This window comes from Suillus clintonianus, assembly GCF_016758775.1.
Source record: "Suillus clintonianus strain FC179 chromosome Unknown DEU56scaffold_16, whole genome shotgun sequence".
In the NCBI taxonomy this organism is placed as follows: domain Eukaryota; kingdom Fungi; phylum Basidiomycota; class Agaricomycetes; order Boletales; family Suillaceae; genus Suillus; species Suillus clintonianus.
The window spans coordinates 37,187-64,640 of NW_024539240.1; the positions used below are offsets into that span (position 1 = coordinate 37,187).

General features: G+C 49.0%; 11 protein-coding genes across 11 annotated transcripts; 5 read left to right on the plus strand and 6 right to left on the minus strand.

Moving 5' to 3' along the window:
• Positions 1–7: 7 nt before the first annotated feature.
• DEU56DRAFT_166966 (uncharacterized protein) lies at positions 8–731 on the minus strand. Its single transcript, XM_041344863.1, has one exon. It carries the CDS (start codon positions 624–626, stop codon positions 120–122), a length of 507 nt encoding a protein of 168 aa, XP_041211291.1. The 5' UTR covers positions 627–731; the 3' UTR covers positions 8–119.
• Positions 732–1,448: 717 nt separating this feature from the next.
• Positions 1,449–3,727, minus strand: DEU56DRAFT_166997 (histone acetyltransferase ELP3). Its single transcript, XM_041344864.1, has 8 exons — positions 3,615–3,727; positions 3,323–3,558; positions 3,196–3,266; positions 2,859–3,146; positions 2,319–2,801; positions 2,137–2,260; positions 1,720–2,086; positions 1,449–1,668 (listed from the first exon to the last, which is right to left on the minus strand). The coding sequence occupies exons 1-8, from the start codon at positions 3,637–3,639 to the stop codon at positions 1,592–1,594; spliced, it is 1,671 nt and encodes a 556-aa protein (XP_041211292.1). The 5' UTR covers positions 3,640–3,727; the 3' UTR covers positions 1,449–1,591.
• Positions 3,728–3,995: 268 nt separating this feature from the next.
• On the plus strand, positions 3,996–5,455 carry DEU56DRAFT_731551 (tRNA-specific 2-thiouridylase; the record flags this gene model as incomplete). The annotated part of the gene is made up of 8 exons (XM_041348221.1): positions 3,996–4,046; positions 4,105–4,242; positions 4,296–4,393; positions 4,444–4,520; positions 4,578–4,844; positions 4,895–5,078; positions 5,127–5,282; positions 5,332–5,455. 8 exons carry the CDS (start codon positions 3,996–3,998, stop codon positions 5,453–5,455), a joined length of 1,095 nt encoding a protein of 364 aa, XP_041211293.1.
• A 2,404-nt stretch (positions 5,456–7,859) lies between these two features.
• DEU56DRAFT_853258 (D-Tyr tRNAtyr deacylase-like domain-containing protein) lies at positions 7,860–8,720 on the plus strand (the record flags this gene model as incomplete). The annotated part of the gene is made up of 7 exons (XM_041355218.1): positions 7,860–7,949; positions 7,997–8,059; positions 8,121–8,160; positions 8,217–8,361; positions 8,417–8,495; positions 8,548–8,591; positions 8,646–8,720. Coding segments are annotated over exons 1-7 (489 nt in total), but the record flags the coding sequence as incomplete, so codon positions are not given.
• Positions 8,721–8,914: 194 nt separating this feature from the next.
• On the minus strand, positions 8,915–10,711 carry DEU56DRAFT_731670 (uncharacterized protein; the record flags this gene model as incomplete). Its single annotated transcript, XM_041348226.1, has 6 exons — positions 8,915–9,168; positions 9,223–9,406; positions 9,462–9,966; positions 10,028–10,302; positions 10,357–10,428; positions 10,481–10,711. The coding sequence occupies 6 exons, from the start codon at positions 10,709–10,711 to the stop codon at positions 8,915–8,917; spliced, it is 1,521 nt and encodes a 506-aa protein (XP_041211295.1).
• A 151-nt stretch (positions 10,712–10,862) lies between these two features.
• On the plus strand, positions 10,863–13,600 carry DEU56DRAFT_786894 (uncharacterized protein). Its single transcript, XM_041352389.1, has 6 exons — positions 10,863–11,285; positions 11,339–11,743; positions 11,797–11,919; positions 11,974–13,226; positions 13,289–13,375; positions 13,424–13,600. Exons 1-6 carry the CDS (start codon positions 10,992–10,994, stop codon positions 13,455–13,457), a joined length of 2,196 nt encoding a protein of 731 aa, XP_041211296.1. The 5' UTR covers positions 10,863–10,991; the 3' UTR covers positions 13,458–13,600.
• A 2,202-nt stretch (positions 13,601–15,802) lies between these two features.
• On the minus strand, positions 15,803–17,339 carry DEU56DRAFT_786903 (uncharacterized protein). The gene is made up of 3 exons (XM_041352390.1): positions 16,998–17,339; positions 16,675–16,946; positions 15,803–16,616 (listed from the first exon to the last, which is right to left on the minus strand). The coding sequence occupies exons 1-3, from the start codon at positions 17,101–17,103 to the stop codon at positions 16,038–16,040; spliced, it is 957 nt and encodes a 318-aa protein (XP_041211297.1). The 5' UTR covers positions 17,104–17,339; the 3' UTR covers positions 15,803–16,037.
• A 1,000-nt stretch (positions 17,340–18,339) lies between these two features.
• On the minus strand, positions 18,340–20,146 carry DEU56DRAFT_786910 (uncharacterized protein). The gene is made up of 7 exons (XM_041352391.1): positions 19,840–20,146; positions 19,665–19,772; positions 19,494–19,536; positions 19,414–19,434; positions 19,313–19,344; positions 19,108–19,251; positions 18,340–18,874 (listed from the first exon to the last, which is right to left on the minus strand). Exons 1-7 carry the CDS (start codon positions 20,043–20,045, stop codon positions 18,676–18,678), a joined length of 753 nt encoding a protein of 250 aa, XP_041211298.1. The 5' UTR covers positions 20,046–20,146; the 3' UTR covers positions 18,340–18,675.
• A 383-nt stretch (positions 20,147–20,529) lies between these two features.
• Positions 20,530–21,739, plus strand: DEU56DRAFT_978708 (acyl-CoA N-acyltransferase). Its single transcript, XM_041359714.1, has 5 exons — positions 20,530–20,659; positions 20,714–20,738; positions 20,791–20,881; positions 20,935–21,225; positions 21,275–21,739. Exons 1-5 carry the CDS (start codon positions 20,607–20,609, stop codon positions 21,364–21,366), a joined length of 552 nt encoding a protein of 183 aa, XP_041211299.1. The 5' UTR covers positions 20,530–20,606; the 3' UTR covers positions 21,367–21,739.
• On the minus strand, positions 21,740–22,589 carry DEU56DRAFT_899691 (uncharacterized protein; the record flags this gene model as incomplete). The annotated part of the gene is made up of 4 exons (XM_041356488.1): positions 21,740–21,853; positions 21,906–22,211; positions 22,382–22,439; positions 22,477–22,589. 4 exons carry the CDS (start codon positions 22,587–22,589, stop codon positions 21,806–21,808), a joined length of 525 nt encoding a protein of 174 aa, XP_041211300.1. The 3' UTR covers positions 21,740–21,805.
• Positions 22,590–22,771: 182 nt separating this feature from the next.
• Positions 22,772–23,062, plus strand: DEU56DRAFT_786916 (uncharacterized protein). The gene has a single exon (XM_041352392.1). It carries the CDS (start codon positions 22,776–22,778, stop codon positions 23,040–23,042), a length of 267 nt encoding a protein of 88 aa, XP_041211301.1. The 5' UTR covers positions 22,772–22,775; the 3' UTR covers positions 23,043–23,062.
• The last annotated feature ends 4,392 nt before the right edge of the window (positions 23,063–27,454 follow it).

Sequence of the window (27,454 nt, forward strand, 5' to 3'; positions counted from 1 at the left end):
GATGTAAGATCACTACATACCGGGAACCAATCAGAGATACTATATACACGACGACAGCAGTGAAAGTAGACGAGACAAGAAAAATGTTGATTAAGCACGGAAGACGAAAACTTACTTCCCTAATGGTGACCATCTATGTATTGTCGACAATGAATGGGCACGCAACAAACCCGGAATACGAAACTAGTCCACCATCCAACCTGCCTAGTGGTGTTGGGATGCGAGTTCATTCCATCCGCTACCGCAGTACCAGCGACCGCGGGCATCCCGGATGTCGTAGCAGTGGCAGGCTCGGGCAGTTGTTGTAATGATAGGTTGCTCAGGGTTGTTGTACTAGACCTTGGGGTAGAGGAGTTGTTCAGGTCAAAGAGCTTGTTCTTTGTCGCGTGATAGCGTCTCTGCGTCAAAATGATAAAGAACCTAAAAAGAAACAATAAAACGCACAGGGTTGGACGCTGTACACGGGTCTTCGATTTTTGGCTCATGCAACTCGGGGTCCGATCTACTATATCGTTTGCGTAGGGTTCCAGAGACGATGTTTTGAGCGGAACCGACAGAGAGGGATCGCTTTGGTGGATATGTACTATTCGACGAAGCAAATACATCTTCACCGCCCTGGAAATCATGTCAGCGATCTGTAGGTGTAGTACCAGCCGCGTTAGACACCTTGCCACTGTCGAAGTATTTAGCTCTGTTTACGGATTTAGTGCTTTGACCTACGTTGTTAGACGTGCTTTGCTCTGCGTGGCATCCAAGGAAGTAAGGCGTATTCGCACCGGGGGTAACGGTGGAACACTGTGCGCAGCTACCGGAGGTCGAACGTGACTCGCAAGAATTAGGTGAGGTGGAGGTTGAGCATCTCTTTGAAATATGTTGGCGAGTAGTATGTTGATGAATCGCGGACATTCACATTCGCACCATTCCTGTGCAGAATCGAATCAGGGTTCAGGACTGGTCCATCACCTGAGTATTTAAACGTTTACTTACTGTGGCACAATACTTGCGGTCGCGACGTTGGCCGCCTTGCAAGCATCGTGCGCATTTCGAGCTCGTGCACGCTGTGTCGGTTTTGGCACGTGAAAGAGCGGCAGCATTTCGGGTCTAAGCAAAAGTCTGGACATCAGGTCCATGAGTATATCTGATATTGACCAGGATTCTTACTCTTCCCCTACACATCCAAGAGACTGAGCAAGAGATCCAAGGAGGGTTTGGACCTTGTCGGTTACCTGTAAATTTATTGAAGCTATGGCGGCCCGGGGTCGAGGTGAATCTAATAACAAGTGCTTGGACACACGGGACAGAATGAGATTTCGGACAGAGACTCTCAAATCTAATGAGTCTCGAGAAGCAACGTGTTCTAAAAGGACTTGGAAAGAGCTCCGCCTGAAACACACCCACCACAATTATAACCAAGCAGTGCAAAAATGACAACACACTGCATTGATTCCTGTGGCTTGATTCCATCGAAGCAAAAAGGATTCTGGAAGATGTATACTAAGTTCTTGTTAGTGACATGTTCGTGCCTTTACGTCACATCGGCACGAAATCAGGATCGTTCTGCTATAGTTAGGATTCCTCACACACTCGTGTGCTATAGCAATGATTTGCTCATGTATGGACCATCGAGCTCGTACCCCAACTTGCGGTAATAATCTCGAGTACCGACACCTGTGGGGAAGGCTTGAGTCAAGCTTCCCTTTATAATTAAAAAAATCATACCTGATATGACGGCGAGCTTCACACTCCCATGTTCCTCCCGTGCTATTCGTTCTGCTTCTTCCATGAGCAGCGTCCCAAACCCCTGATGTTGGAACTTTGTCGGGTCGCGCCCGTGTACTGGAACCGCGGTGCCATACACATGGAGTTCGCGGACGATACTCGACCCTCCCTCTGCGCCTTCTTTGCGTACAAGCTCGGGCCGGAAGGTGCCCTCGTCGGAACACTTCCGTAGACGAAGAAGCCCAATCAGAATGTCCTGCTCTGGGTCCTCGTACGAAAGGAAGGTCTCCCACCCGCCGTTGGCAGCATAATCTCGTCTGAGGAGCTCGACAGACTCCGGTCGTACTTTGTGGTGTATTTCATGTATCTGTATGAATATCAGTATTTGAGCAATATATTTCAGAATTTCATACGCACGCCAACTTCGCGATATCGTACATCCCTGCATTCTGCGCCGAAATCTTTCATGCGGTTGAGGGCCAGCTCTCGTAGGTTGCCCGAATTTTCACAGCCGCTTGTGACTAGCGGTAACGGAATATCTCTATAATGAGTAGCTTTGTCAGAATCCTGCTATTTCACACCGACTTCACGAGACCAACCTTTGTACGCGATATACTCGCGTCCACGGAGGTACGAGTGCCAATATCCGGGCAACGACATCCACCAAGACATTAGGCGTGTAGTTCTTGTACTTGCCCGTCCGCCAAAGCTCATACAAGCCCGTCCCTCGAATGACCAATGTAGGATATATCTTCAATCCATCACTCCTAAACGCCGGGTTCTCAAAATACTCCTTGAACTGCTCAAGATCGCGCTCCAGTCCCACATTTGGGAGATCAGGCATCATGTGAGCGACGACTTTGAACCCTGCATCTTTGGCCATGTGGAATGACTCGGACACGGCACGCACGGTATGTCCGCGATTTGTGTCTCGGGCAACGTCCTCGTATACTGATTGGACGCCGATTTCAAGGCGCGTGCAGCCGTAGCGAAGCATTTGGGAGAGATGAGGCCTCAAACAGTAGTCTGGTCGCGTCTCAATGGTTATCCCAATCGCCTTCGACTTGCTTTGTTCCGAATATCTATACGAGGCATGTGTAAATATCATACTGCTAAAGCCAGAATAGGGCAACATTTACCGTACTGCTTCATCAACATCGGTGCCCGTGAAGCCAGATAGAGCGTTATGTAGTTGTGCGACGAACTTTGCGCGGTAGTCCTCTGGCATACTCATGAAAGTACCGCCCATGATAATGAATTCGACTTTGTCGACGCTATGACCAAGGGCTTTTAGCTGTTCAACACGACCTCGTGTCTGCTCGTACGGGTCATAGCGCGCGCGGATAGCACGCATGCTCGTCGGTTCATACCCAGTGTAACTTTGCGTGCTATAGTCAAAATCAGAGTCTGGCCCACCTGGGCAGTATCTGTCGCAGGGATGAGGAACACATATAGAGACAACAAAGTGGAACGTACACGCAAATGTTCCCCGTCATAGCAATGTGGGGACATCGATGCGGCTTGCACATCACTGCTACCACAGCGATCTATCAGGGACCGTCAGATGCAGCTGGACTTCTGCGAGGTAAAGGCGAACACGTACACCACTGGCTGTTCTTATAGGTCTTGCACGGAGTTTAGGCAAAAGCGCCTTTTTATATTCATCCGGTATGGCGCTGATGATATCCACCAGCCTCGGCACGCCGCTGAAGCCATATTTCTTAGAGATCTTTGCGCGGAGTTCGTTCAGGGAGACAGTTTGGTTGGAATCGTGGGCTTTGATTAGTTCTGCGGCGATTCCGGAGGTTACTCGAAGGAGGATCTCGGCCTGGGAGGGGCCTTGCTTAGATTGTGAGTTGAGGGATGAAGGAGATTGGATTGTGTCATGGGTTTACCTTCTGTCTTTGATCCTTGGACCATTTAAAAGCGATTGGGTCAGTTGCCAAAAATAATGCGTGTTCGGTTCCCGTCTTTGATTTTTATTGATGGTCGTGTAATTTGATCTTGAAGAAAAGCTGGTGTCCGTGCCAGGATCATGATGTGCAATGACTAGCAGAGTTACCTCGGGTCACGCACTTGTCACGCACTGTTCCGCTGTCACGCTTTCGAGAAGTCAGACCGCGATGTTTCGACAATGTCGCTTTTTGCGACTACAAAAGTTACATATCCGGTCCTATTATGACCCCCGGACACAAATACCGAGAAAAGGCGACAAGGGTAAGTGAAATGCTTTGTGCTCGTGGTATCCCACTGAGTCATACCCAGTCGTCGTTGCAATGTCCGGAGGAGTGGATTCTTCCGTCACCGCAAAATTACTAGCGGACAAAGTGAGCAACATATGCCATGCTGAAATAGTCCATATATATATATATATATCACCTGCAGGATTATGACCTATCAGCAGTGTTCATGCGCAATTGGGATACGCGCGACGAGTCTGGTTCAGATCATGGGTGTGAGTGGGAGAAAGACTGGGAGGACGTCAGACGCGTGTGCGGGGTGCTCGATATACCTTGTAAAATGGTATGTTCTACATTCATTATCCCAGCATCGGAAACTTCCAAGTCAACTTACAGGTAGATCTCTCCCGTGAATACTGGACGCGGGTATTCGAGCCCTCTTTGAAGTCCTGGGAGAGCGGTATCACGCCTAATCCTGACGTGTGGTGTAACAAGTGAGCTGTTTCATACGTAGCTAATAAATTGATTCTTGATGCTGGGCCAGAGAAGTGAAATTCGGCGCATTGCTTGACCGCCTGACTGAGGATCATGGACTTTCAAACACTCCATGGATTGCAACTGGTACTTGATCTATTTTCTTTCATGCTTAGTTTAACTCATCGTCCGGCATGCGTGCAGGCCACTACGCAAGCAAAGATTGGAAAAACCATAACGGCGTTTCACGACCAAGGCTTCTTCGTCCTTGCGACGTTACAAAAGACCAGACTTATTATTTATCTTCAATCCCTGAACATAGCCTTTCTCGTGCTCTGTTCCCTCTAGGAACCATAAAGAAGACAGAAGTCAGAGAACTTGCCGTAAAGTGGAACTTACCAACGGCAGCCAGAGCAGAAAGCATGGGGATATGTTTTGTGGGGGAGAAACGCAAATTCCACGACTTTATATGTGAGCTCAGATTGCGTGCCTGGTATCATTCGCTGAACCGTCTAACTCAGCCCAATATATACCACCCAAACCTGGGCCGATCATCGATCTGGAAACAGGACTCCAAGTGGGTGAACATGCAGGACCATGGAATTTCACTATAGGTCAGGGTGCTAAAGTGAAGGGTCTCAAAGAGAAGACCTTTGTGGTAAAGAAAGATATCCCGAAGAACATAATATACGTCGTTTCTGGAACGTCAGTATCGCTAAGTTCTTCAAATTTCTTGCTCTCAATGACTTTCAGGGATCATCCAGCATTATACGCACAATCTCTGACTGTTCGTGATTGGACTTGGATATGGGCTGATAGCCCACCGAAAGAGCTCGTGAACCCCGGCGGTCTCAAAGCGGGTATAAAATTCCGGCATGTGATGTCTGACATAGGCTGCTCTGTATACTCGTGAGTCCAGCTGTGATTTCTGTCGTTCACAACCAGCTAATTAGCTCAGTGACAATGGCCACATTCGCATAGATTTCGATGAACCGCAGAAGGCTGTTGCACCAGGACAAGTTGCAACTGTTTACATTGAAAATTGGTGTTTAGGATGCGGTACCATCGTGGACGTAGCTTAGGTCCCACACTCTACTTCAGACGTCATGAAATGACGAGTTTGTGTGCAATTCAATAGGTAATGATTCTCGTACCTGGCTTTCGGTGCAAAAATTCACGTTTGATCTAGTTCAGACCATTGCGATAAGGCTTCTCGTCGATGACCGTTATCGGAGTATCTGCATCGACATGCGTAGCTTCCCTCAGCATCGTCTAATTTAACATCGGCGCATCAGACTACTACTCCTTAATGTCATTGCTGTAACGGGTTGATCATGGCTCGGCACTATTAATACATTGTTCTTAGGGTATGCCTTTCCGGTACTTTCTGCCATGGAACGAACAGACGTACGCCAGAGGTATGGATGTCCCGCGTGGAGTTTCAAAAATGAAATACCCTCGTTCCAGTGGTGTTTGGGTGGTAGATCAAATGTGATCCAGGAAGTCCGGGACCGCTGTCGAGCACAGTCTTCAATCCGGAACTGTCACGGTCAAATCACAGTTGCGTTCTTGATTGGCATGCCAGTGACCTACATGAATCGAACCTATAAGTCATGTCTGACCAAGGGCCGAAAACATGCTCACGATAGCTTCTCAAGCAAAGCATAGACTAGCGTTTGCGAAATCACAGGGAACGTTGTTGGTGCTGCAACTTACCTGAAGTTGAAGGTGAAAGACTCTCATGTGCTCTGCGAATCCCAGCGCGAACTCAAGTCACATGCAGACCAGGGAAGAAATCACCCTGACCGAGGAGAATGGTGTCTTCCATTTCTCTGCGAGTCTTGCCTTCGTTGTCTTCATCTCGACAGCTCATAAATATATCGCGTAGACCCCTGACGGGATCCGATGGTCCTGCAGGCCGTGAATGGGTCCGTTTGTGACCATCATTTTCTTCTTGTTCTCATACCTCAGTGTTCGTCTAACAATTGCCAAGTTTTTGGACAACAGAAACCTTAATCTTAGGCCTAAAAACATCGGGTACGTCATGTCCCCACAACCAAAAACTCACGATACAAACGCAGAGACAAGCCCAGTACCAGTCAGGGTCCCGTCGACTCCGATCTTTGTTGTGCCTACGTCACCTCGGGACCACGAAAAGACCGCGGTTCTGATCAGTTCCATCGACACCCCTGCAATCTGGGCGCAAGATGCCAACGTTAACTCGCTTCCTGAGAGCACGACTTGAAATGTGGAATTCGCCGAATCCATCGGACAGTACGCGATCACCCGGGTTTAATGAAGGAACGCCCAGATCGGTGTGCCTAATAACAGCTGTGCAAGGTCAGTACTTACATATTTTAGCATCCTCGGTCGGAGTCCTAACAATCTGATACAGTTGTTTAATGACGTTAGTTTTTCATGTAAGAGAGCGCTGTACCTTGATGATCAGTTCATGAAGCCTTTCCCGAGCTCTTGAACCCTCAAAGAGACAGATATCAGGGAGCTTTGCCGTAAAGTGGAACTTTCCAGCGGCAGCCAGAGGAGTAAAGCATGGTGCGTACTCCAGAAGGGCCCGAATTCCACGTACATTGTATATTGACCTTCTAGTTCAGCCCGATATATTCGTGTTGTCTAACTGGAACGAGCGCAGACCTGAGTACGCCAGAGTTGTGAATTATTTGCAATGCGGGTATGTGAAATATGTAGGCAGTCCCCGACTCCCCGTGCCAGAAGTATCTCCGCGCGCTGCGCAGATCTACCATAGTTGTGGCACCGCTGACCAAGCCTATCTGCTAGAGTTGATGAATGATCTGCGATGGCGTGGGCAAGACACGGAGGCAAATATAATAATGATATGCACAAGCTAGAGATCTGCGGTTGGAAATTGCAATGCGATGAAATACCAGGCCAGTCCCCATGGAGTTCTGGTTATTGAGTTAGGATGGGTGTCGTGTTGATGGGAACGGTGAACTTGAAGATTTTGAACTTGAAATGATTATGGAACGGCCTAGAATTTCTGGGACCATTGGAGTTGGTAGTGACAACCTGTTGACGTAGCAATGATCTCGATTGGTGACAAGAGCTGTAACGGAAATAACAAGCTACCAGAAACGATGAAAGGGCGCTATATGAATATTAATTTATAGAAGACACTTTGTGTCTGTCAGGTCTACTGGAGCTGATCCTGAGACAATACGTACTCGTGCTTCTCTTCCGATCATTCAGTAGTGTTACTAGGCGAGCTGATGGTCATGAATGGAGTCAGTGGACAGCGATGGGTGACCGTGACTGGGCGCCGAGGTCGCGTCCGATTCTTGTCAGCGAATGTCGTATTTTTGGACGTGGCTAGAGTTCCCCACCGGGTACACGTATCAGCATCATACGTGACTCGCTAAATATTGATGGATGGACAGTGCAATTGAGTCATGAGTCATGCCCAACGCGTAAGCTCAAAGTGATGGTGATGAGTCAATCTGCTTGACTAAGCACAATAACTTGCATCGGACCCGGCGTAAGCATCGACGCGCTACAAGATGAGAGCTGTCGTTCAACGCGTCGCATCAGCTTCGGTATCAGGTGAAAAATGATTAATATACCAAAGTTGACCTAACCTGCCATCACAGTCGACGGAAATGTAATTTCAAGCATATCCCGAGGACTGATGGTCCTAGTTGGAATCGGTACCGGTACGGATAACCCTCCCCCTCATTCCGTACAGACAGCGATTATAGTACTCGCGCAGGACAGATGACACCCTCGCAGATGTCGAATCATTGACAAACAAAATGCAAGGACAAACGCGCATCCTCGATCTTGTCCTCGCGCTAACCAGTAGTACTACAGACTCAACATCCGTGTCTTCGATGCCAATGATATCATGTGGAAATCGAGCGTGAAGGATATCGCCGGAGAGGTTCTCTGCGTCTCCCAGTTCACTCTAATGGCGAACACTACCAAGGGCAACAAACCTGATTTTCATCGCGCGATGGTGCGCCAAGTTCGTTTCTTCATCATTTAACGGCGATCGCATTGTTAGTCTGCAGTCCTCAAACGCCTCCAGAGAACTGTATGCGACATTTCTTGAGAAGATGCGCAAGCTGTACGTGCCAGATCGAATACAAGGTCGGCTCGTCCTAGTTGAATGCACGATGTCGTGCTTAATGTACTTTTCCAGATGGGCAATTCGGTGCTATGATGAACGTCTCATTGACAAATGAGGTATGGGGTATTATTGTTCGGGCTTTTTATGCAGTGATGCATACGTGTGCATAGGGACCTATTACTCTGACGTTGGATACTCGGAAGTTTGAGTATGTTTCGGTTCCAGGAGGTACAGGCAGCAAGAAATCGAGTGACAACAACAACAAAGAGGCCAAGAACCAAACGGCCGACGTCACTGCCAGTATCAATCCAAGCCCGAGTGAAGTAGACGTTTCGTAATGTTCGTACCATTGAACAGTTGTATTTCCTCGACAACTTCTTTGTCTGCTAGTGAAAGACAGCAGAAATGACGCGAAATGACAGTGATAGCTGTAACCGGCCTACAACATCCCACCAACGAGACCCACAATGGCCTTCGTGCGCCACCTGACCTTTCTTTCTCCGCCCCTCCAAGGCACCGCCCACCGGTTCAGTCCCTGAACTTCCTCATGCAATTTCTGACGCAGATCGTCAGACGAAGTCGCCATCACGAAAGACAACTCTGTGTCAAGGTTCGCTGAACGTGAGTTCAAGTTCGTCGACCCAAAAAGCGTAAGTACTGGCGGTGAGTCCACTGAAGGAGAGAGCCAAATCCCTAGAGGAGCGGCGATATGAGGTCCAGCACCCCAAAACGCAATACAGAACTCACCTTTCGCATGATATGTCCAACCATCCCTCTCCCACTCTCCAAGGCTGATATTACGACCGTCTGGAACATTCGAAGGAGAAGATCGGCTCGCGGCTCTTACAGCCGACATAAAGCGTTGCTCCAATAAAGTATATCCTTCAGGGATGAGCCCAGACAAGCCACCAGACCCGTAGAAACCATTTGCCTGAGAACGGTTACGTCATTACCAGCCAGCCAACTGGTCTTGGGAAAAAACTTACCTTCGGGCTAGCTGCTATGATACTACATCCAATGTCGGATTTCAAGATCAGATCCTGGTATTCTCTGGATAACCCAAAGTAGCCACTTGTTAGATCCATGACAGGTTGTTTGCCAATGCGTTCGCGAGATGACAGGTGATCGAAGAGCATCGACAACGCAAGCTCCTCCTCTCGGATATTGAACTGCCCAGCTTGGATAACAGGAAAGATGACTACATCCGAATTTGCGTGCTCTTCACTAGTACTGCTGGGAGAAGAAAGGAGATGTTTCATTTGAAACTGTGACAACACACGTTCCGCCTTTGCCTGAATCCGGCAAGGCGAAACAGACGTGTCTTCCCAATGAAGAACCGGTCCATGTCCATCTGACGCTGCCAGCACGCGATACGAAAACCCAGAGACGGTCTGCAAGAAGGAGAAACAGTAATCTGCGAGAGCGGGTTGGGCGCTGAAATGCAGATAGCGATCTTGTCTGTTTGAGAAATATGCCTTGTTCAAGTTTGCTCTGGTTTTTTTTGGTTTGCGTTAGTGGATGGGTTTTTTTTTGGGAGGCTTAGATGACTGACCCGCTGATCATGACTTCGTCGTCTGAGCCGTAGATTTTAGCATGCCAGGTACCCCAGCCTTCGTTGAATCGAGGGGGGACTATCTTTCCCATCGTTGCGCTGAGCTTTGGACTCCGAAAGAGGGATATATGTACTCTGTGCTCGTGGTTCCGGAGAAGGGGAAGAAGGGAGAGAATGGGAGATGATGGGCCAGGTCGAGTTGAGCGGTTGTAGTCCAAGTTCAAGTAGAGGTGCAGACCTGGATTTCTCCGAAGTGCATCGTCTAAAGTATCTATCTGGTAATTGTTTAGAATATGGTTCTTGGCTGCGAAATATATGGATGTGCCCACCAGTTCTGTCTCTGAGAAACCAATGTATAATGACGACAGAAATATCCGCCGGCGTGCACGGCGGATGATGTTCTACGATGCGCATCATCAGAAAGCCTCATGAAGAAAGGATACGAGTGCTTACGAGTAGGTTTGTGTAGAATTCAGAAGGCTGCGCGAGTACATGCACATCTTTCGACGATACTCTGAAGCTCGGTTGTTTCTGAGCCAGACAAGACACGAATTCACGAATAGTAGGATCAAGTTTGGGCGTTATAGAGAAGTGACGCGCACATTTTGAGACTGTGAAGCTTTTCAGGAGTGCCTTGTGCGTGTTGGAGTGCCTGCAGACGTTTCTGTAAGCTGCTGCGAGCATGTAAGTGTTCTTCAAGGTTGCTTAAACTACTTACGCCTTTTGCAAAAAAGGTCTAGGTGTCAATTGAAAAGATGTCGAGATGTGGTGTTGTGCTGTTGACTAAGCGACTTTATTGATTCTCGACTTCGGAAGCCCTTTTGCCAGTTTGCATCATTACTCCAACAGACCTCTTGGCTTTAATCCCGGGATGATGCGATTCTAACAACGAGGCTGATAAATCTGCTGGCTGCTTCGTCCACATCTCCTTTTTCTTCTTCTTCTCCTTCTCGCTTTAACGGTGATGTTAGCGAATGCTACAGGCGGTGAAGTATTCAGACTTGCAAAAACAAGTGTTATCCAGGCATCTTTCACACTATTGACCTACCCAGCCCATTTTCTGGGTCGCATGCGGAGGTGGGGCACAGACGACAGATGGAGGATGCAGGGTTCAGAGAATTTGTTTGCCTTGGCAGATAGGCATGACCTGGATTCCAATGGATTTTTAATCTTACAGCCTCCCCCACCCATATCCTCACCTTTATCAGGTCCTTGGAGTTTTCTGACATCTTGGTATGTTTTTGGATTAATCTTGATGGTGTGTCGTACCCCCGAGTAATATATGTGTTCTGCAACTGACTTGCGCACCAGGCGGTTCTCTTACATCGTATTCGGAACATCGTAGTTCCTCCTAGGGATCAGTTTATCGGCCGGTTTTCTCGTACAGCAGGGCTCCGTGCATTCCCGCATTCTACTATCCCGTTGGTTTTCCCCTTGGATTTGTCGTCTTCAATGGGCCGTCTCGTGCTGCGGTTGCCTTCCCTATACTTCATCCTCAAGATGCTCGTTATATGGCTCATCGTCCTCGCTCAAGCAGCAGACAAGTTTCCAACATCCAACTCGTCATGGTTACAGTCAATTGGGACTTACGTCGCCCAAAGAGAAACAGCCGACCTCTGCTGGTCCACTTTTTGCTCTGTCTGTGGCGTCTTATGCATGGAAGGACTAACACATGGTTTAGAAGGCGGAGCGCACCGCCCTTCACCATTTAATCTGGTGCGGTTCTAGCGCAATATCCAACATCACTCACTCACGTGAAGGAAAAAAAGTTTGGCTATGCATTTGTTTTGCACACCTACTCTTCCCCAGTGACTCACTGGATAAAGCTCGAAGGCTCGACTTCTCGGCCAGACAAGCATGTAGTATTCACTATCCTACTACCATTGCTCCAGGTTCGCCGGCTATCTTGCCTCGCCTCAGGATGATAACCCAACACCCCTTTCTAGCTCGCAATCATCCACTTGATCGGGATCAAGCAAGATTGGTCATCCCACCGCCTCTTCCCATCAGCATTCGTCTCCTTCCTCGCACTCACCCACTTCCATTCAGTCCTCTGGCTATCAGATTCATCTTACCCGTTGCTCAACTACGTACCTTGCTTATTCGAATCCACCCTTATCGCAGTCGTCTTCCTCGCCCTTTTCCTCAACGCATTCACCCAGATTGTCACAGAGGGCAAGGTCTCCCGTCTCCTATTCGGCCACCAAGCTGCTCTTCTTCCGAAATGGGATGAAGATTTCTCGGTGGCGTTGTTGCGCATGGGTACTGCGAGCCTCGAGGCGTCGAGCGTCATGGGCCTCGGGAACCAAGTAGGGGGTGTGGCTGCGCCCGTGCCTATTCCTTTAAGCGACGGCACTATCGAGCTGAATCGCCTGGGAGTAGCTTCGCTCTCTCCAGCTGTCCAAGGCTCTATCAAACAGCGCCGCTTCAAGAACGGGTTTTCGAATGAAATCAAGAATGTGAGGGTGATCACGACTGGAGGGGATATTTGGGTGGATATGGCTTGGTGTAGGGAGCTTGGGAGGCTTGGGGTGGGTGTGGTGCGGTGTGTGAGGAGGTTGGTGGGGAAGGTTTGGAGTTTGCTTCGGTGGAGGTCGAGGAGGGTGCCTCATTTCCCTCCGAGGCGCTTGGTTGTTAGGAGCGAGGGCACCAGGCGTGAGCGGAATCAAGATCTAGATGCCGATGATGCCGAAGAAGAAGAAGAGTTGTACGAACGATTCATTAGGGGAGAACCCATGGACGAAGAGGATGAAGATTTTGAATATCACCCTTCTGAAGCGGAGCGGAACGGCTCTACTAGCCCGACTTCTTGGAGGTCTGGGCACGACAGCGAGGAGGAAGAGGAAGGAGAAGAGGAAAAAGAAGAAGAAGAAGAAGTTTTACGCCAAGACACAAACGAGACCGTCAGCTTGTTCTCGGACCTCTCTTCCGCTCCCTCGGTCATGACTTCTGCCTCGGTTTTGGTGGCACACATGACGCATGATTCGGCGTTGCCAATGACAAGACAACGATTCCAGCACCTTATGTCGGTGCCTTCTCACCGCAGTGACAGCCTTCTTAGCGACTGGTCCGACGTTGCTGCGATCCGACGATCGTCTTCCAGCGGGACTGGAACGCATGGAGACCCAAACGACGAGGCGAGGAGAAATTGTGTGATATGTACGGTTGAGCCACGCCAAATCATATGTTGGCCATGTCGGTGAGTAACAGAGTGTGATTTCACCTGAGAATCGACGTAAAGCTGATTCGTCTGTCTGGCAGATGTCTAGCGGTGTGTGATGACTGCCGCGAGAATCTTGCGTCCCGTTCGTCAGCATCCACGCACACGTGTCCCTGCTGTCGAAGAAAGTGAGTACTTTTCTTTACCGAGATACTCTATTGACATTCCATTGACAGCGTGGACGGGTATTCGAAGATCTACATCCCCTAATCTCAACGAATTTTGCTTGTGTGGATTTCAACAATGTAAACAGCAGTCGCTATTCCTGTTTCTGGATCGTGGATCGTAAATAATTGTGTGGTGTTATTAGTGCTCTTAGGATCTATTCTTGCAACTTTTGGTTTTTAGATAACGATGTGCGGGGAAGAACCGGCTTCAGAGGGATATGTGCTAACTTGAGTGGCATGCAAGGTCGCACGTATCAAGGGACTAGACTGGACGCGGGAACGAAGGTGGTGTCTAAGCAACGTATCTCATCTCAGTTCGAACGATGATACAGATACGCCACTAGCTAAGCCCGTTAACTTGGCATAACGTTTTGAAGGGTGATATTGGAAATATGAAGCAGGAATTCCGGATAGACGATCTTAATCACCACTGCGGAAGAGTTCATAACGAGGGTCGTAGATAACTGCGAAGCTTGTTGTGCCATCCCCTGAAACGGATTGAGGTGTACGAAGCCCATACCTTTAACGGATTGAGGTGTACGAAGTCCATGCCTTTAACGGATTGAGGTGTCCCATCCCTGGGGCCTGGTGTACGAAGCCCATCCCTTTAACGGATTGGGTGTATGAAACCCATATGCATCCGAATCAAGCGGACAATAGCAAAAATACGCAAAAGCCACATAACCCCAGTCAAGATAGACCTATCAGATTACTCGATACATGTACCGCCTGTCATTGACAGCCAGCGGATGTATGAGGGACAATCAACCACTAGTAGCCGTTTCGTAGTACTAGTGAAGCCGGGTCGAGATAGAGCTTTCCCTTAAACGGGTTTGAATGGGTGATAGCAAAAGTGCGCAAACCCTGGAAGCTGAGACTTATCAGCTATCTGGAGCTTGTGATAGTATCATTGCATTCCGATTACTTGGGACGTACAGGACCGAAGCCATTGGAAGGGTTCGGCCCGGGGCGGCTTCGGCGTGTGCAGCATGTAGTAAAGCCTAAGCGCTGCCTCGACGACGTTGAGTAATTCCCGCAGCGGTGGTAGTCGAGGCGTATACACGGTGCTGCTGCGCGGCCTACCAGAAACGACGCATGACACACCTCTCCCACTGACGAACCGCCGGCGTCGTCGACTCGGAAACAAAATCTCAAGTAAAAGTAAACCATGCCTGCGTTTCGAAGCAAAGTTGAGCCATATACTCCCGCACTGGAGCTGGCGTCAATTGAAAACGGAATCTATTATTACTTTGCTTATCAGCTAACCGCTCGTAATACTAATAGAACGACTCCAGAACGTACAGGAATGAAAGGCCAATCGGCCGTTGGGGGTATGCAGTGCGGGCGCCTTCCGTGTACACCATGTAGTAAGGTGCTGTTTTCTGCTGTGCAATGACATCCCGCAGCGTGAAATTGAATGACCGTACACGGTCACGGTGCTGCGGGCATAACTCATGCCAGAAGCGACGGCTCTCCCACTGATGGACGCCCATTGAAAAAAACCGTAAGTGTCACTTGTCAAGGTACCTCACACCCAATCACTTGTCAAGATTATTATGTCACACCCCCAACCCACCCAAGAGAAAAAAAACACGCAAGCCGATTGCCCTGTGACATACGTATACTCCGACTGGGCAGGAGAGAACAACCTAATTCCAGGAGATTCGCGGTTAGGGTTTTGTCGACCGTTCCTGAAAAAGAAATGCTGCAGATGTGACTTGTGGTATTTGACTCGCGGGCGCAACGTGTGGCACTGTGCCCGATCGTGCTGTGTGCAGCTGTGAATGACTAGGCATCGTGTACGGGATTCTCCTCGTGAGAAATCAATTGCAAGTAAATACATATGCTTGCGGTATGCATATACGAAGTATATTGGTTCAACTTGACCATGATAGAAGTAAAGAGGACAATAAATTTAATATCAAAAGCTCGTAAGCAAAATGACGTAAAAATATATACCCAAAGTAAAAACAAAGGTAACTTGGGCTGGTCGCGACCGACCGACGTGTTTTCATGATATCGGCGGCTGTCCTCGCACGACGTCCGCTTTTCATAGAATTTTCATTTGGGTTTTCATACCACCACACACATCGATATCCCGTTGTCCGGTGGTCAAGGAAATTTTCCAAGTGACGCGGTCCTCGCCCTCGTAATATGAAGTTTCTCGGTTAGCCCTTCGCTGCGTGCTTCGCATCCGACCAAAGTGATAATAATGTGGCATGTTGCAAGCCTCACGTCCGAAGCCGAAGAAGCAACATCATCTCATCGGACTCCGGGTCCCGGGTATTAGGCGCTTACCGTCAATGAGTTTGATGCACGCGCGAGAAAACTCTACTAGTGGTATGATTTGCATCATGTGCACAACACCCTCAATTGCAAACGTGGCACTTGATACGTGCAGTGGAGTCAGCGGACGTGTCAGGCCCGGTCGAACATGTGCTTGGGAGTGAGATAAAATCAATGATTGATCATAGTATTTGACGATAGTAGGATATGCGACGATAAGCTTTTGAGCACGAGGCAGATGTGGAATAAGTCTTAAAAATATAGCGACACCACATAATAAGGTTACGAAAACGATTGAGCAAGGGATGACGTTTGTGTTGGGAGAAACAAAAGTTATCTACGCAGCGACTTGCATCACTGGATTCTTGAAAGGGAAATGCGAATAACGATTGTGCGGCTTGTGGGAATTAGGAAGCTGAGAACGTGAATTCGAATGAGGTACAGGCAGAGGGAATGCGCGTAGCAAGTCAAGTGTGGATGAAGGATGTAGCGACTTCTTCGGCGGTGGTGGGGGTGGAATTACGAGTTCCATCGAATCGCGATGTGACTTGACGGCAGGATTGAATGAAGGGTTTTCCACAGCCTCGGGAGTGAGTGGCTGAGGCGAACTCCCAGATGATGAAGAGTGAGGGCTAGATGGATCCAAATCTGGGCAATGAGCTTGGTGTGAACGCTGGTATTGCGAATGTGAATGTGCGTGGGATGGTGTATAGTCTGCGAGTCTGCGAAAGTCGTGCGAAGGAAGAGCGACTGAAGACAAGCCATCGTGGTGGCTCAGAATATCATCTTCGGTCACGGACAGATCAAAATCAAGAACGTCGAGGAATTCTCGTTCGATTCGACCAACATCACGTTTGCCGAACACGCCAGTGCATAGCGCCCAGTGAACATTTTTAAGTGTGGAGTCATTTGAAAACTGTCATGATAAAAAGTCAGTCAGGGGTTGGGAGTGGCATGGGAAGGAGTAGATGTACCTTGCTGGCAACCATTACGGCGCCGAGAAAGACGCGCTCGCACGCCCACTCCTCCAGGGCGATTTGCAAGTGGGGTTTGGCGCGATTGATGTAAACCAACGAGACGAGAAGTGTAGGAAGGGTGACTTCTGCTCGGGTGAGAACATTCGAGACGAATGTAGTGAATTTGGTGTGCTCTGGGCGGCGAGACATGCTGCGGCCACGACGAGATGATGATGATGGACGACCCATGGCGTAGTCAACAGTGTCTACTACACAATCAACGACATATTCTAGGAACTTGTTAGGATGAATAAGACATGGAATGTAAGAAGAGAACATACCGATAACAGGTCGTGAAAGCTTTATTTCGATGAGCTCCAAGAGAGCAGGTGAATGTAGAGCAGGGTCTACGAGGCTCGCCTTGTGGATGGAAGTGGAGAGGACCATGACTGTCTTGTGGATATGATGATGGCAGAGAGAGCCTGAAGCGGAGACAGCTTTGGGGGATTCATGTTGGATTGAATGGGGTGTTATATAAAGGGACACCGGATGGGAGGAACAGCAAGAGAGCCGGATCGGTTACTTACTAAAATGGACAAGTAGTGACATGAGCGATTAGAAAGGAAGGGCCGGAGGATGCATAATCGTTTCGGCTTTTCACTGCTGTGGTGACTCGGCGTGCTGAATGAAGCGTGACGAATTGCCACAGCCGCAAAAGGGTGGTTCATTACTAAATAAAATTCCTAATTAGGATTTAATGTTAAACGGTCGCTCATTCGGTAATATCCGGCACAGCACCGTAACGCTCGCAGTGTCATTAGCCGATACGACCGCTCTCAGCCGCGTTCTGCGCAATCACCACACGCCATACCGCCGGCCAACGTTCCAACGGCTCCCTTCATTACTCGGAACAGCGAGCTCAGCTGACACCTTCCAACTCTCTTCGGCTCTTGGTACAACGTTAAAGGTAGCTTCCATACTCCCTATAACGCCAATATGGAATCTTCTGTCCAAGTACCTATAATAACTTTTTCAATTTCCCGCCACTTCAAGTATCCCTCATAGGATGCATTTAGCCTGCGTAATGTTACCACCAGAATCGTCTGTCGGTTAACTTGGCTGCCTGCCCGGGACGGTCTAGTCATGCTGACACGGCTTCCGGAATTATTCTGATTCTGTTTACATCGACGATCTTCTGCGCTCAAGCACCCTTAGCCGCGATTGTTGCGGGGAAGATGACTCATTTTGACGCATCTACGTGTATCAGACCCGTGTATCATATCATATCTATCATATCTCGTCTTCTCTCCATCCGAGTCGGATATACGAATCGATTGTCCAATAAATCTAATAATGCCCTGTATCACTTACCTACTCCTAGGGCGTACAATGATCCCATGTCAGTAGGCGTGTGGCGTGGTCCGACCAAGGGGTACTTCAAGTCACTTACTTACACAGGAACGTCTAGGCTGGTCACGATCTAAGGAACACTTGTCCATCAAGTACGGGGATTTCTGGACTCCGATTACCATGTACCATGTGCGTTGCGCACGGTGTCCGGTATCTTAGTCGGAATTATCGACGCCTCAGTCACATTTCCAAGGCAAGGCCGATTCTAATGCGGACTCCGGAGTCAACTTGGCTACATATCTAGCGCGGTCGCTATGAGAAATGCGCGCGCCAAGGCACAAAGATAGCCGTTGAATAAAGCTTCGGCACAGCATCGCAGGGGAGACGATCATTGAATCACGTCAGACTAAGGAGGTCAATAAGGTCATTTATGTTGTATATGATGTACAGCCTGGTACCACAGGAATCCATATCAAACCCACAAAGCGATCGTCCCTCGCCGCTCCCGCATCAAGCTGCCAAGTCACTACATCACCTGCCCCATCAATCATGCGAAGACAACTCAAAACCGTCTCGTAGGTTCGAGGTGGCCATATGATATTCCTTCATTCACATTTGCCAAGCCATCACACACCGAAATCGCGGCCATTGTCAGCTGTCACTGGTCAATCATGCAGTGCCACCACCAGCCACTGCACTCCCGCTAGCACTCGCACTTCCGCTAGGTGCGTTGCCACCTGCTTTGCCACCACGGTTTTTGCTCCCCTTGGGCCGACCCCGTGGGCGTTTTGTCGTACTAGGTTGATGATCTGGTTGACTCTCGCTCACAGTGCGTTTCTCGCCATTTACCCGGCGATCACGCAAATACCTGTTTAGGGAATAACAAGGTGGTTAGCACACGTATCAAAAATAACGCATGCAGGCGCCGCTTGCTCCAGAATACGCAAGGGTAAAAGCTCCCGACCCCGCCGTGCGACAAAACAGGAATTACCACACTCCTGTGGCGGGGCGCCGATCGCCGAAAACGTGCTGCGGCGCACACACACCTGAACCGGACAGAAGGTCCCCTAAAAACTTGGGCCGGGAGGAACTTGTACTTACTGAGATGTCTTCTCATCAAGCTTAGTTTGGAGTGGGGGGAGCGGGGGCTGACCGAGCTCGGCCCGCAAGCGATCAACGTCCGTTTTTGCGATAGCATATTCACCTTCTTGGAGGGTTTGGATTTGCTGCCTCAGATCCGCACATCTATGTCATCCACAGCTGATTAACTGCGGGGGGGATAAGAGAACGTGGGAAGAGTACGTACTCTCGTGTGATGGATGCTTCGAGGAGATCCACCTTTGGGTGAAAGATAACATGTGAGCAATATCCCTAAATGGCACGTTTAATACCGACGACGGAACGCACTTTGTCACGGTCTGCATTTATCTGTCAGAACGACAACTGTATTAGATTAATAAGAGAAGGATGAGTAACGGAACGTATACCTCTGCTAGTGCGTTAAGTAACCGTGCACGTTCGCTGTCCAATCTGCCAGAAGACGATTAGCAATCACTGTCAGCAATACATGAGAAATCACCAAATGAGCGAATCAAACTGGTAGATTACACAAAGCGGTGTGATAGATTGGCTGAATCATTGAAAAAGGCGATTCATACCGATTTTTCTGTTCCTTGATATCCTGAATTGCCTTGTCCTTCTGTTCGAGGGTATTATGGGCAGCAACTATATTAGCGGTATGGAGTTGCAGCGTCAGGGAATGTTTTCTGTAAGCGACTGAGTCAGTATCGCGATGCGGCTGGTGAATCCAATTTAACGACGCGCATAACTTACTTGAGTTCAGCTGTCTTCGCAAGCTGTACGAGCTCAGTCGTCCAATTGCCGGTCGCTACAAGCGGCTGCGCCTTCGGCGTTGGCGGTGGTGGTGGTGCGGTATTGGTGGTTGCATGCGGTGCTACAGTGCTAGGGCCTGCAGCAGGTGCAGACATTATCATTTGGCCATAATCGTTGGATGATGCAGCGGAGAACTGTTGATACATTGCCAATGTCGGAAATCGAGCCAGCTGGAGCGAAGGGCCCTGGGGTCTCGGGAACGTGTGTGAGTGGGTTGAGTGCAGAATGTGCTAGGACTCCGTGCACTGCTGGCAGGTGTTTGTCGTTATTAGGAACCAAGGCCGTTGACACGCATTCGGACACTTACTTCATCTTCCTTGAAGCTAGAATCGAAGATAATTGTGCAGATCAAAATTGCGATCGTAATGTATAGTTTGCGGGAGAAGCTGAGAAGGGGTCTAGGCGGTTGCTCGGTTGCGTCAATGCACTAGGTGTCCAAGTAAATCAGATCCTCCTTCAAATTGCTGTAATACCAATAAGTATTACCAGTGTGGACAGCTGTGGACTCACTGGTATTTAGTGATCACAGTACTTCCCATCTATTTGGGTACTATACATGTCAATTATCGACGTTGGGAGTACTTAGTACTGCAGGTGGTAGGTTGGGTTCGATTAGCAGTAGGGCTGTATGTACGTCAGCCTGTCAATCACGCGCGCTTCCTTACAACTACACTTCACAGTGACCCACGCAGCTTTTATCTCTTCTGATGAGCGTCCTCAGGCCCTTCAAAGCGAACGATCTGTTCAGATTCAATAACATGTAAGTCTGACACACTTTAAACCTCCCATCACGCACTAAAACGAAAATCACAAGTAATTTGGATGTCTGGACGGAAACTGCGAGTCGCTCATACCTTCGACCATGGATTTGGAACTCATAGTTTTTGACAGTACGGTATCACCTTCTACCTAACCTACCTTCAAAGGTGGTCAGACCTCTGTTTCACTCAAGAAAGTCCAAGAGGCCGATTACAAGGCTATAGTGCGTGAATCACCTTCATATCATCAGCCGATACAAACCAAACACTTTGAAAGTTCTCGGGAAGGCCGAAGGTGCACAAACAGAATGGCATGGCCACATCACAGCCGTATCCGTCGCTCCAGAGTACCGCCGTCTCTCTCTAGCACGAAACATGTGCCAGCGTCTCGAATTCGCATCAGACGAGACGTACAAAGGCTACTTCGTGGATCTTTATGTGCGCTGTAACAATGCGCTGGCCATCACGATGTACGAGGGTATGGGATATAGCGTATATCGACGAGTAAGAGAATACTACGGTAATCTGGGGATAGGCAAGGACGGACGAGACGAGGAAGACGCGTTTGGTGCGTGTTGTGTGCACTGGCGCTTTGGATGGTACTCATTATCTGACAGATATGCGAAAATGTCTCTCACGCGACGCGGCTCAACGATCTATACGGCCCAATGGTCGAGATATGATAGTCAGCGCTCATGATGTCTCGTAAACAGGTAGACGTATTTCGCGGATGCTCGCTCACGAGCCGCTGCATCCATTGCTATGCACCGAACAAAATATACTGAGCAGCCAGCTCCTCATCATAAAACTGTACCAATGTGGCGCTTCATCAGATCTCTGGAGGTGGCCCAGGAACGAACTGGATGATGCCAGGTGGGACACCGGCCTCCTGGTAGATCAGGCAGTTGGAATATATGGCCACTGGGGAAGGCTTCCAGACAGCTATATTACCAACGAGCGCGGGAGCTAAGAAATGGCTCGCTCAGAACGCATAAAATAATGATAATTGCTCGTACACCTGGAAGCTTGCCACCAATTGCACTGAAGTCGCACGATGCTCTATGCGGCTATCCAAGCATCGGAACTGGTTTCATACAAGATGGGACATACTTCTGTGATCCTAATGAGTTCTTAGGAGGCTGGTTGGCCTAGAGCTCCTCGTCAGATTTGACGCCCAAACGTAAGAAGTCTGAGAGCTACGAAAGTCCCGTCAATCAACTGTCACGAAAATAATTACACACTACACACCTCTGTGGCAGCATCAATCTCGGCCTGCCACGCATTCTTCCCTTGACCAAGCATAGTAGCTGTCACCAACTTGAAATGGTACTGGCCACTGACAAGCTCTGCAACACGCAGGAAGACTCCGAGGCATGGTCTCCCACTCAGCCTTGAAAAAGAGAGAGCACCGTCAATCACGGTGGCCACAGTGGATCCATCTGCTTCGTGGTATGTGCAGAGATGACGGGCGTGATCGGAGGGTATAGTCTGCCTTGCAAGTTTACTTTGTTTTGATCTAATATCCAGGTCGTTGACGAATTGGCCCGTGGCATGCTGTACAAACAGGTGAGCCATTCACGATACAGGAGAACCTCGAATGAAAGTTCCTGTTGCATCTGAGCAAGGGCAGTTTTGAAGCCCTAAGTTATGCTCTGCGGTTCCTGCAGCATAATTTTGCTACCGACATGGTTCAGCCTCAGAAGGAGTGACTCACATAGACTCACCATAGGTTCATTTTCGACTGCGGGTACCTTGGATGCGGCCAGCTGTCGTGTAGATATACTAGTACAGTTGAAATGCTCATAATGCATATGCTAACAATGCATAAGTCTCATAATGCATGGACTTTGTTGGATCCCGACGGTGTTCCCATGTAATTGACCGCATAATGCATATTGCATAATGCATAACCTTTGCATAGCCAATATGCATTATGAGGTACCAAATTGATAGGACAGGACAATAGGTACAACAATGTATTGCATAAATTTATTGTTCTGCTTCAGTAGTATTGTCTCGTTCGACTATGTATAGAAGCTAGCAAGTAATCACGACAGTACGATACCACACAACAATATTTGTCCTGCTTTTGGAGGTGGTGACTCATCCATTGCAGACATGGTCCGCCACGAAATTGCCATTGTAAATGGTGAAGTTATCGAGGTTGATTCTGATGACGACGACGACGACGAAGCGGATCCATCAATCACTCATCAAAATATTCTCGATTTGTGCCAGCAGCTTGAAGTTGGATGCATGCAATATGGTGATCCTCAATTTTCACTTGATTTATCATCACAACTTCTTAAGTTTCGCGCGAACCTACGACGCGAAGAACTACTTAATGCTAGACAAACTTCTTTAGAACGATTCTTCTCGGTATAATACATGTACTTCTGTAGGACTACTATGGACGATTTTCTGTCACACTTTTGGCGGAGGTCACATGCGTCACAATAGTGTGACACATATGCTATTGCATATGTCTCATAATGCATAACGTTTTGGCGGTCCCAACGGTATGCATTATGAGCATTTCAACTGTATTACACACGAAGTAGTTGAGAACTTTTTTAGGCCTAGCGAATGATTTCGGCATTTTCCGGCTCAGCCGACGGTGTGAGCTGCAGATTGTCGAGTCTTTCTACTTACTAGTGAGCGTGTTCTGGATTCGGGTGAGTCCTCGGTACTTCATTTGCGTTCAAACCTCACTCTGACGTGCGCGTTATATGCAAGTGTAGTCGCTCCACCCGCCGCCGTGGACCTTGTTCTTTCAATTTTCCAGTCCAATTCAGCCTGACTGATTGTCATTGCTTTCGAATAGTTATGTCACATATGTATGCATCTCATAACCATCTTGCACCCTGTGAATCAAACTCGTTGCATGATGGACGATGCATTTCGCTGGCACTTACACGACCCACGCTCCCATGCCCATTCATTACATGGCTGAATGATTAGCGCTCTAAGTCAACGTGTTGGTTGCTGCCGCAGGCGGCCTCGAGGCTTGTGGTTAAGGGTGTTCGCCTCGTTGAATGGGGCCACCTTTTAGTACTCCACCATTGCATTTAAAATCCCTGTGGACCTACCACTCTCTTCTCCAACCAGTTCTTGCACTTCCCTTCCTTCAGGCTGATCCCAATATTTGACTATTTGCAATGAGCGAAGACCATAGGCCGAAACCTCCCCCAGAGCCCTCCAGATCCGGAGAAACAACCGCTGGTGAGAGCTCGGTACGTGCCTCATGAAATCACCGTCGACGAGCACTACTAAAATCATCGCTGCCTCTGATGGATCCTTCATCTAGAGCCAGCCCCATGGCCGAATCTGTCAGGCCGTGCGCAAAATTAAGAAGAGTGTAATTAAAAAAGTTTCTGTACGTTGACGTGATTGCTATGTTTACTTTCATTATGGCTGATATTGTGCAGAAACTCAAGCGTTCCCGTAACCACACCCCTGCTGTCCAGAACATCAACCCTGAAGTTGCTTCACCGAGTCAGAATATCGAGGTGTGTGGTCATGATCTCGATCTTTCACATGTCTGAGGTCCACCAAGGATGCATCGCATCTGCCTCCTTCCGATGGCGACAAACCTACCGCATCTGCGAACCCTAGTGGCTGTGTGAACCAAGGAACATCCGGAGAATCTGCTGCAAAGGTACGCGCCAAACGATCTGGTTTCCGTCTCTAAATTCTGGATGTCGTGCAGGTTCTCAATGCCGGCTTGGAGGGAATTCTTGATCCCCAATTGGTTGATGATGAACTTCGGGTCACCCATGAAGCTTCAGGACATATGAAGCTCCTCGGGGGACGTGCGACATCTGCGGTGTCCGCCACCAAAAATGCCCAAACAGGCCTTGCTACTGCAGACGATGTCCAGACTACGTATCTCCAACCCCTCAAACTTTTTGACACTGCTATTGGGAAGATCGCGGATGTATGGGCTACTCTCCATTCTTGGGAGCGAACTAATCAAGTTGCTTAGGTACATCCATACGCAAAGATGGCGCTGGGCGTGCTGTCCGCTGCATCCACAGTACGTGTAGTTTTGCCCTCCTGCTCAGCAAGTGTTGACTCTGTGCAGATCATACTCGCTCAAGAAGAACGCGACCAATCTATACAATGTCTTCTCAAGAAATTAGATGAAGTTTACCGCTTTATGTCACAAGACGATACTCTCGGCCAGATTTCATCCAAGCGCGGTATCGTTGGACGGATCGCCCAGCAGACTCTGGAGTGCGCACGTTTCATCAGGGATTACTCGGAAACAAAGAGCTTTTGTAAGTTGTCGAGCTATTGCACTTCGCACATTACAAATCTTATACCATTGTTGCAGGGAAGAGACTCGGAAAAAACGCTGTCTCGGAGACGGATGATATTATCACACAGTACAATGACGCATTGGATGCGCTTATGCAACAATTTCGGGACCAAGCTATTCGGGACGTAGCCGATCTCGTCCAGTGTACGGGTAAGTGTTCGACATACTTCTGAGTTGCATCCACTCAAACCCCTTCAGGTGAAACACTGGATCTCAGCAGTATGGCTTACGCAGCGGGTGCGGGACTAGATACCATGAAACAATGCCTGCCAGGGACGCGCACAGCCATTCTCTCCCAAATCACTGAATGGATCAACGACAGCGGAGATGCTGCTCCGCGTGTGCTGTGGCTATCTGGCCCTGCAGGCAAGGGCAAATCAGCCATCGCTCACACTATCGCTAACTGGTTCAACGACATGGGAGGGCTTGGTTCATGTTTCTGCTTTGACCGGAACAACCAAGCCGACAAGCGTCACGAGAAGGTTTTCTCCACCATCGCTCGCGATCTGGCCGACTGTGATCCGGAGATGAGAAGAGCATTGGCGAACACAGTAAAAAATGCAAATGCGCTCAAGAACACGACAGATATCGTCCAGCAGTGGCGCAAGCTTCTTATGGAACCGTTGAAGAAGTCCTCTGTGTCAACTGTAGGGCCTGTCTTGATCGTAATTGAAGCACTGGACGAGAGCGGCGGAGTCGAGACGCGGCGTAACCTTCTCCGCATACTTGCCGGTAAACTTCAGGTCCAGGGTGTTCCCCAAATCACTGAACTCCCATCCAACTTTCGGATTCTCGTTACGTCTCGCCCGCTGCACGATATCAATGAAGAGCTCGAAGGCCCTCAACATATTCTACGGTTGTCCATGGACAATATTCCACAGGATGTCGTGAAGCGCGACATCGCTTCTTACGTATCTGAAGAGCTGACTGGGCTGTCAGATTTTCAGGACAAGGAGTTTACAGTGCTTGCTGCGAAAGCCGATGGATTGTTCGAATGGGCGCGTCTTGCCTGCAAACACATCAGGGCTAGCCCTCCCGGTACACACAAAATGCGTCGCTTCGATGCTGTCGTGAACCGTGGTGATGGAGATCGCAAAAACTTGTTGTACGATATGTATCGGCTCATTTTAACAGAAGTTATGAACAGGGATCAATATAATGTGGAAGAGTACCAAGAAGCACTAGTTGGGTTTCGTTCCGTGATGGGACAGATACTTGGCACGGCTGAACCACTCCCTTTCGCTTCCCTCAATGCCATGCGGAACCATTTTCCAGAACGAAGCAAGCGTGACAATATGGATATAGTCAAACATATGGGAGCCCTCCTCAGCGGCACCACAAACTCGTATACCCCCATCCGACCCCTTCACGCATCCTTCCACGAATTCCTGACAGACAAATCACACAGCGGAGACTTTTTTGTTGAGGTGTCGAAGGTTCAATGCGACCTTGCATTTGCGTCACTTCGAGTGATGGAACACGAACTTCGCTTTAATATATGTGATTTAAAGTCTTCATATATCCCGAATTGCGAAGACACCGGGCTGCCTCAACGGGTTGAAACATGTATTACCCCACATCTATCCTATTCCTGTCGATTTTGGGCTACACACGTACAAGCAACCGACTTTGACACCGAGCTTGCAAAGGAAATCAAATCATTCTTCGACAACGAGCGGCTGCTCTTCTACATTGAAGTACTCGGGCTTCTGAATGCACTCAGCAGCGCAGTTTATGTGTTTCCATTCATTTCCCGCTGGCTGAAGGTAAGAATACAGCTACCTGGTGGTGTCAGGCGAAGGGCTTACGTGCGAACACAGGGCCGATCCGAATACGGAGATCTCTTATCCGCCGCAATGGATGTGCAGAGATTCGTCCAAGTCTTTGGCGGGATGATCATGCACAGCACACCGCATCTATATGTATCAGCGTTGCCATTTTCACCCAGCAAATCCACGGTGGCTACAAGCTTTGCCGGCAGGTTTCCGAACACCCTTCGTCTGATTCATGGACGTCATGTGAACTGGACGGCTATTCAGACCGTGATCAGTGGACACACTGCTTTGGTTTTTTCAGTCTCGTTCTCCCCCGATGGCACTTGCATCGTGTCTGGTTCAAGGGATTGCACTGTCAGGCTGTGGGATGCAGCGACGGGGCAGCCATTGGGCGAGCCCTTGCGAGGGCACACTGATTCGGTTTTCTCAGTCTCGTTCTCCCCCGATGGCACTCGCATCGTGTCTGGTTCTTCGGATCACACTGTCCGGCTGTGGGATGCAGCGACGGGGCAGCCATTGGGCGAGCCCTTGCGAGGGCACACTAGTTCGGTTTACTCAGTCTCGCTCTCCCCCGATGGCACTCGCATCGTGTCTGGTTCTTGGGATGACACTGTCCGGCTGTGGGATGCAGCGACAGGGCAGCCATTGGGCGAGCCCTTGCGAGGGCACACTGATTCAGTTTTCTCAGTCTCGTTCTCCCC

Coding starts and splice junctions, on each gene's coding strand:
- DEU56DRAFT_786916 (XM_041352392.1), top strand. CDS start 22,776: ATGGTCCGCCACGAAATTGCCATTGTAAATGGTGAAGTTATCGAGGTT.
- DEU56DRAFT_978708 (XM_041359714.1), top strand. CDS start 20,607: ATGAGCGTCCTCAGGCCCTTCAAAGCGAACGATCTGTTCAGATTCAAT. Junction 20,660..20,713: donor CTGTTCAGATTCAATAACAT/GTAAGTCTGACA, acceptor GAAAATCACAAG/TAATTTGGATGTCTGGACGG. Junction 21,226..21,274: donor AGACGAGGAAGACGCGTTTG/GTGCGTGTTGTG, acceptor ATTATCTGACAG/ATATGCGAAAATGTCTCTCA.
- DEU56DRAFT_166997 (XM_041344864.1), bottom strand. CDS start 3,639: ATGGTCCAAGGATCAAAGACAGAAG. Junction 3,267..3,322: donor CTATAAGAACAGCCAGTGGT/GTACGTGTTCGC, acceptor GGTCCCTGATAG/ATCGCTGTGGTAGCAGTGAT. Junction 1,669..1,719: donor GAAGCTCGCCGTCATATCAG/GTATGATTTTTT, acceptor CCTTCCCCACAG/GTGTCGGTACTCGAGATTAT.
- DEU56DRAFT_786894 (XM_041352389.1), top strand. CDS start 10,992: ATGTTAGCGAATGCTACAGGCGGTGAAGTATTCAGACTTGCAAAAACA. Junction 11,744..11,796: donor GCCCTTCACCATTTAATCTG/GTGCGGTTCTAG, acceptor AAGGAAAAAAAG/TTTGGCTATGCATTTGTTTT. Junction 13,227..13,288: donor ATCATATGTTGGCCATGTCG/GTGAGTAACAGA, acceptor TCTGTCTGGCAG/ATGTCTAGCGGTGTGTGATG.
- DEU56DRAFT_786903 (XM_041352390.1), bottom strand. CDS start 17,103: ATGGTCCTCTCCACTTCCATCCACAAGGCGAGCCTCGTAGACCCTGCT. Junction 16,947..16,997: donor GCTTTCACGACCTGTTATCG/GTATGTTCTCTT, acceptor ACAAGTTCCTAG/AATATGTCGTTGATTGTGTA. Junction 16,617..16,674: donor CCGTAATGGTTGCCAGCAAG/GTACATCTACTC, acceptor TTATCATGACAG/TTTTCAAATGACTCCACACT.
- DEU56DRAFT_166966 (XM_041344863.1), bottom strand. CDS start 626: ATGATTTCCAGGGCGGTGAAGATGTATTTGCTTCGTCGAATAGTACAT.
- DEU56DRAFT_786910 (XM_041352391.1), bottom strand. CDS start 20,045: ATGTATCAACAGTTCTCCGCTGCATCATCCAACGATTATGGCCAAATG. Junction 19,537..19,664: donor ATCAAGGAACAGAAAAATCG/GTATGAATCGCC, acceptor GTCTTCTGGCAG/ATTGGACAGCGAACGTGCAC. Junction 18,875..19,107: donor CTTGATGAGAAGACATCTCA/GTAAGTACAAGT, acceptor TTCCCTAAACAG/GTATTTGCGTGATCGCCGGG.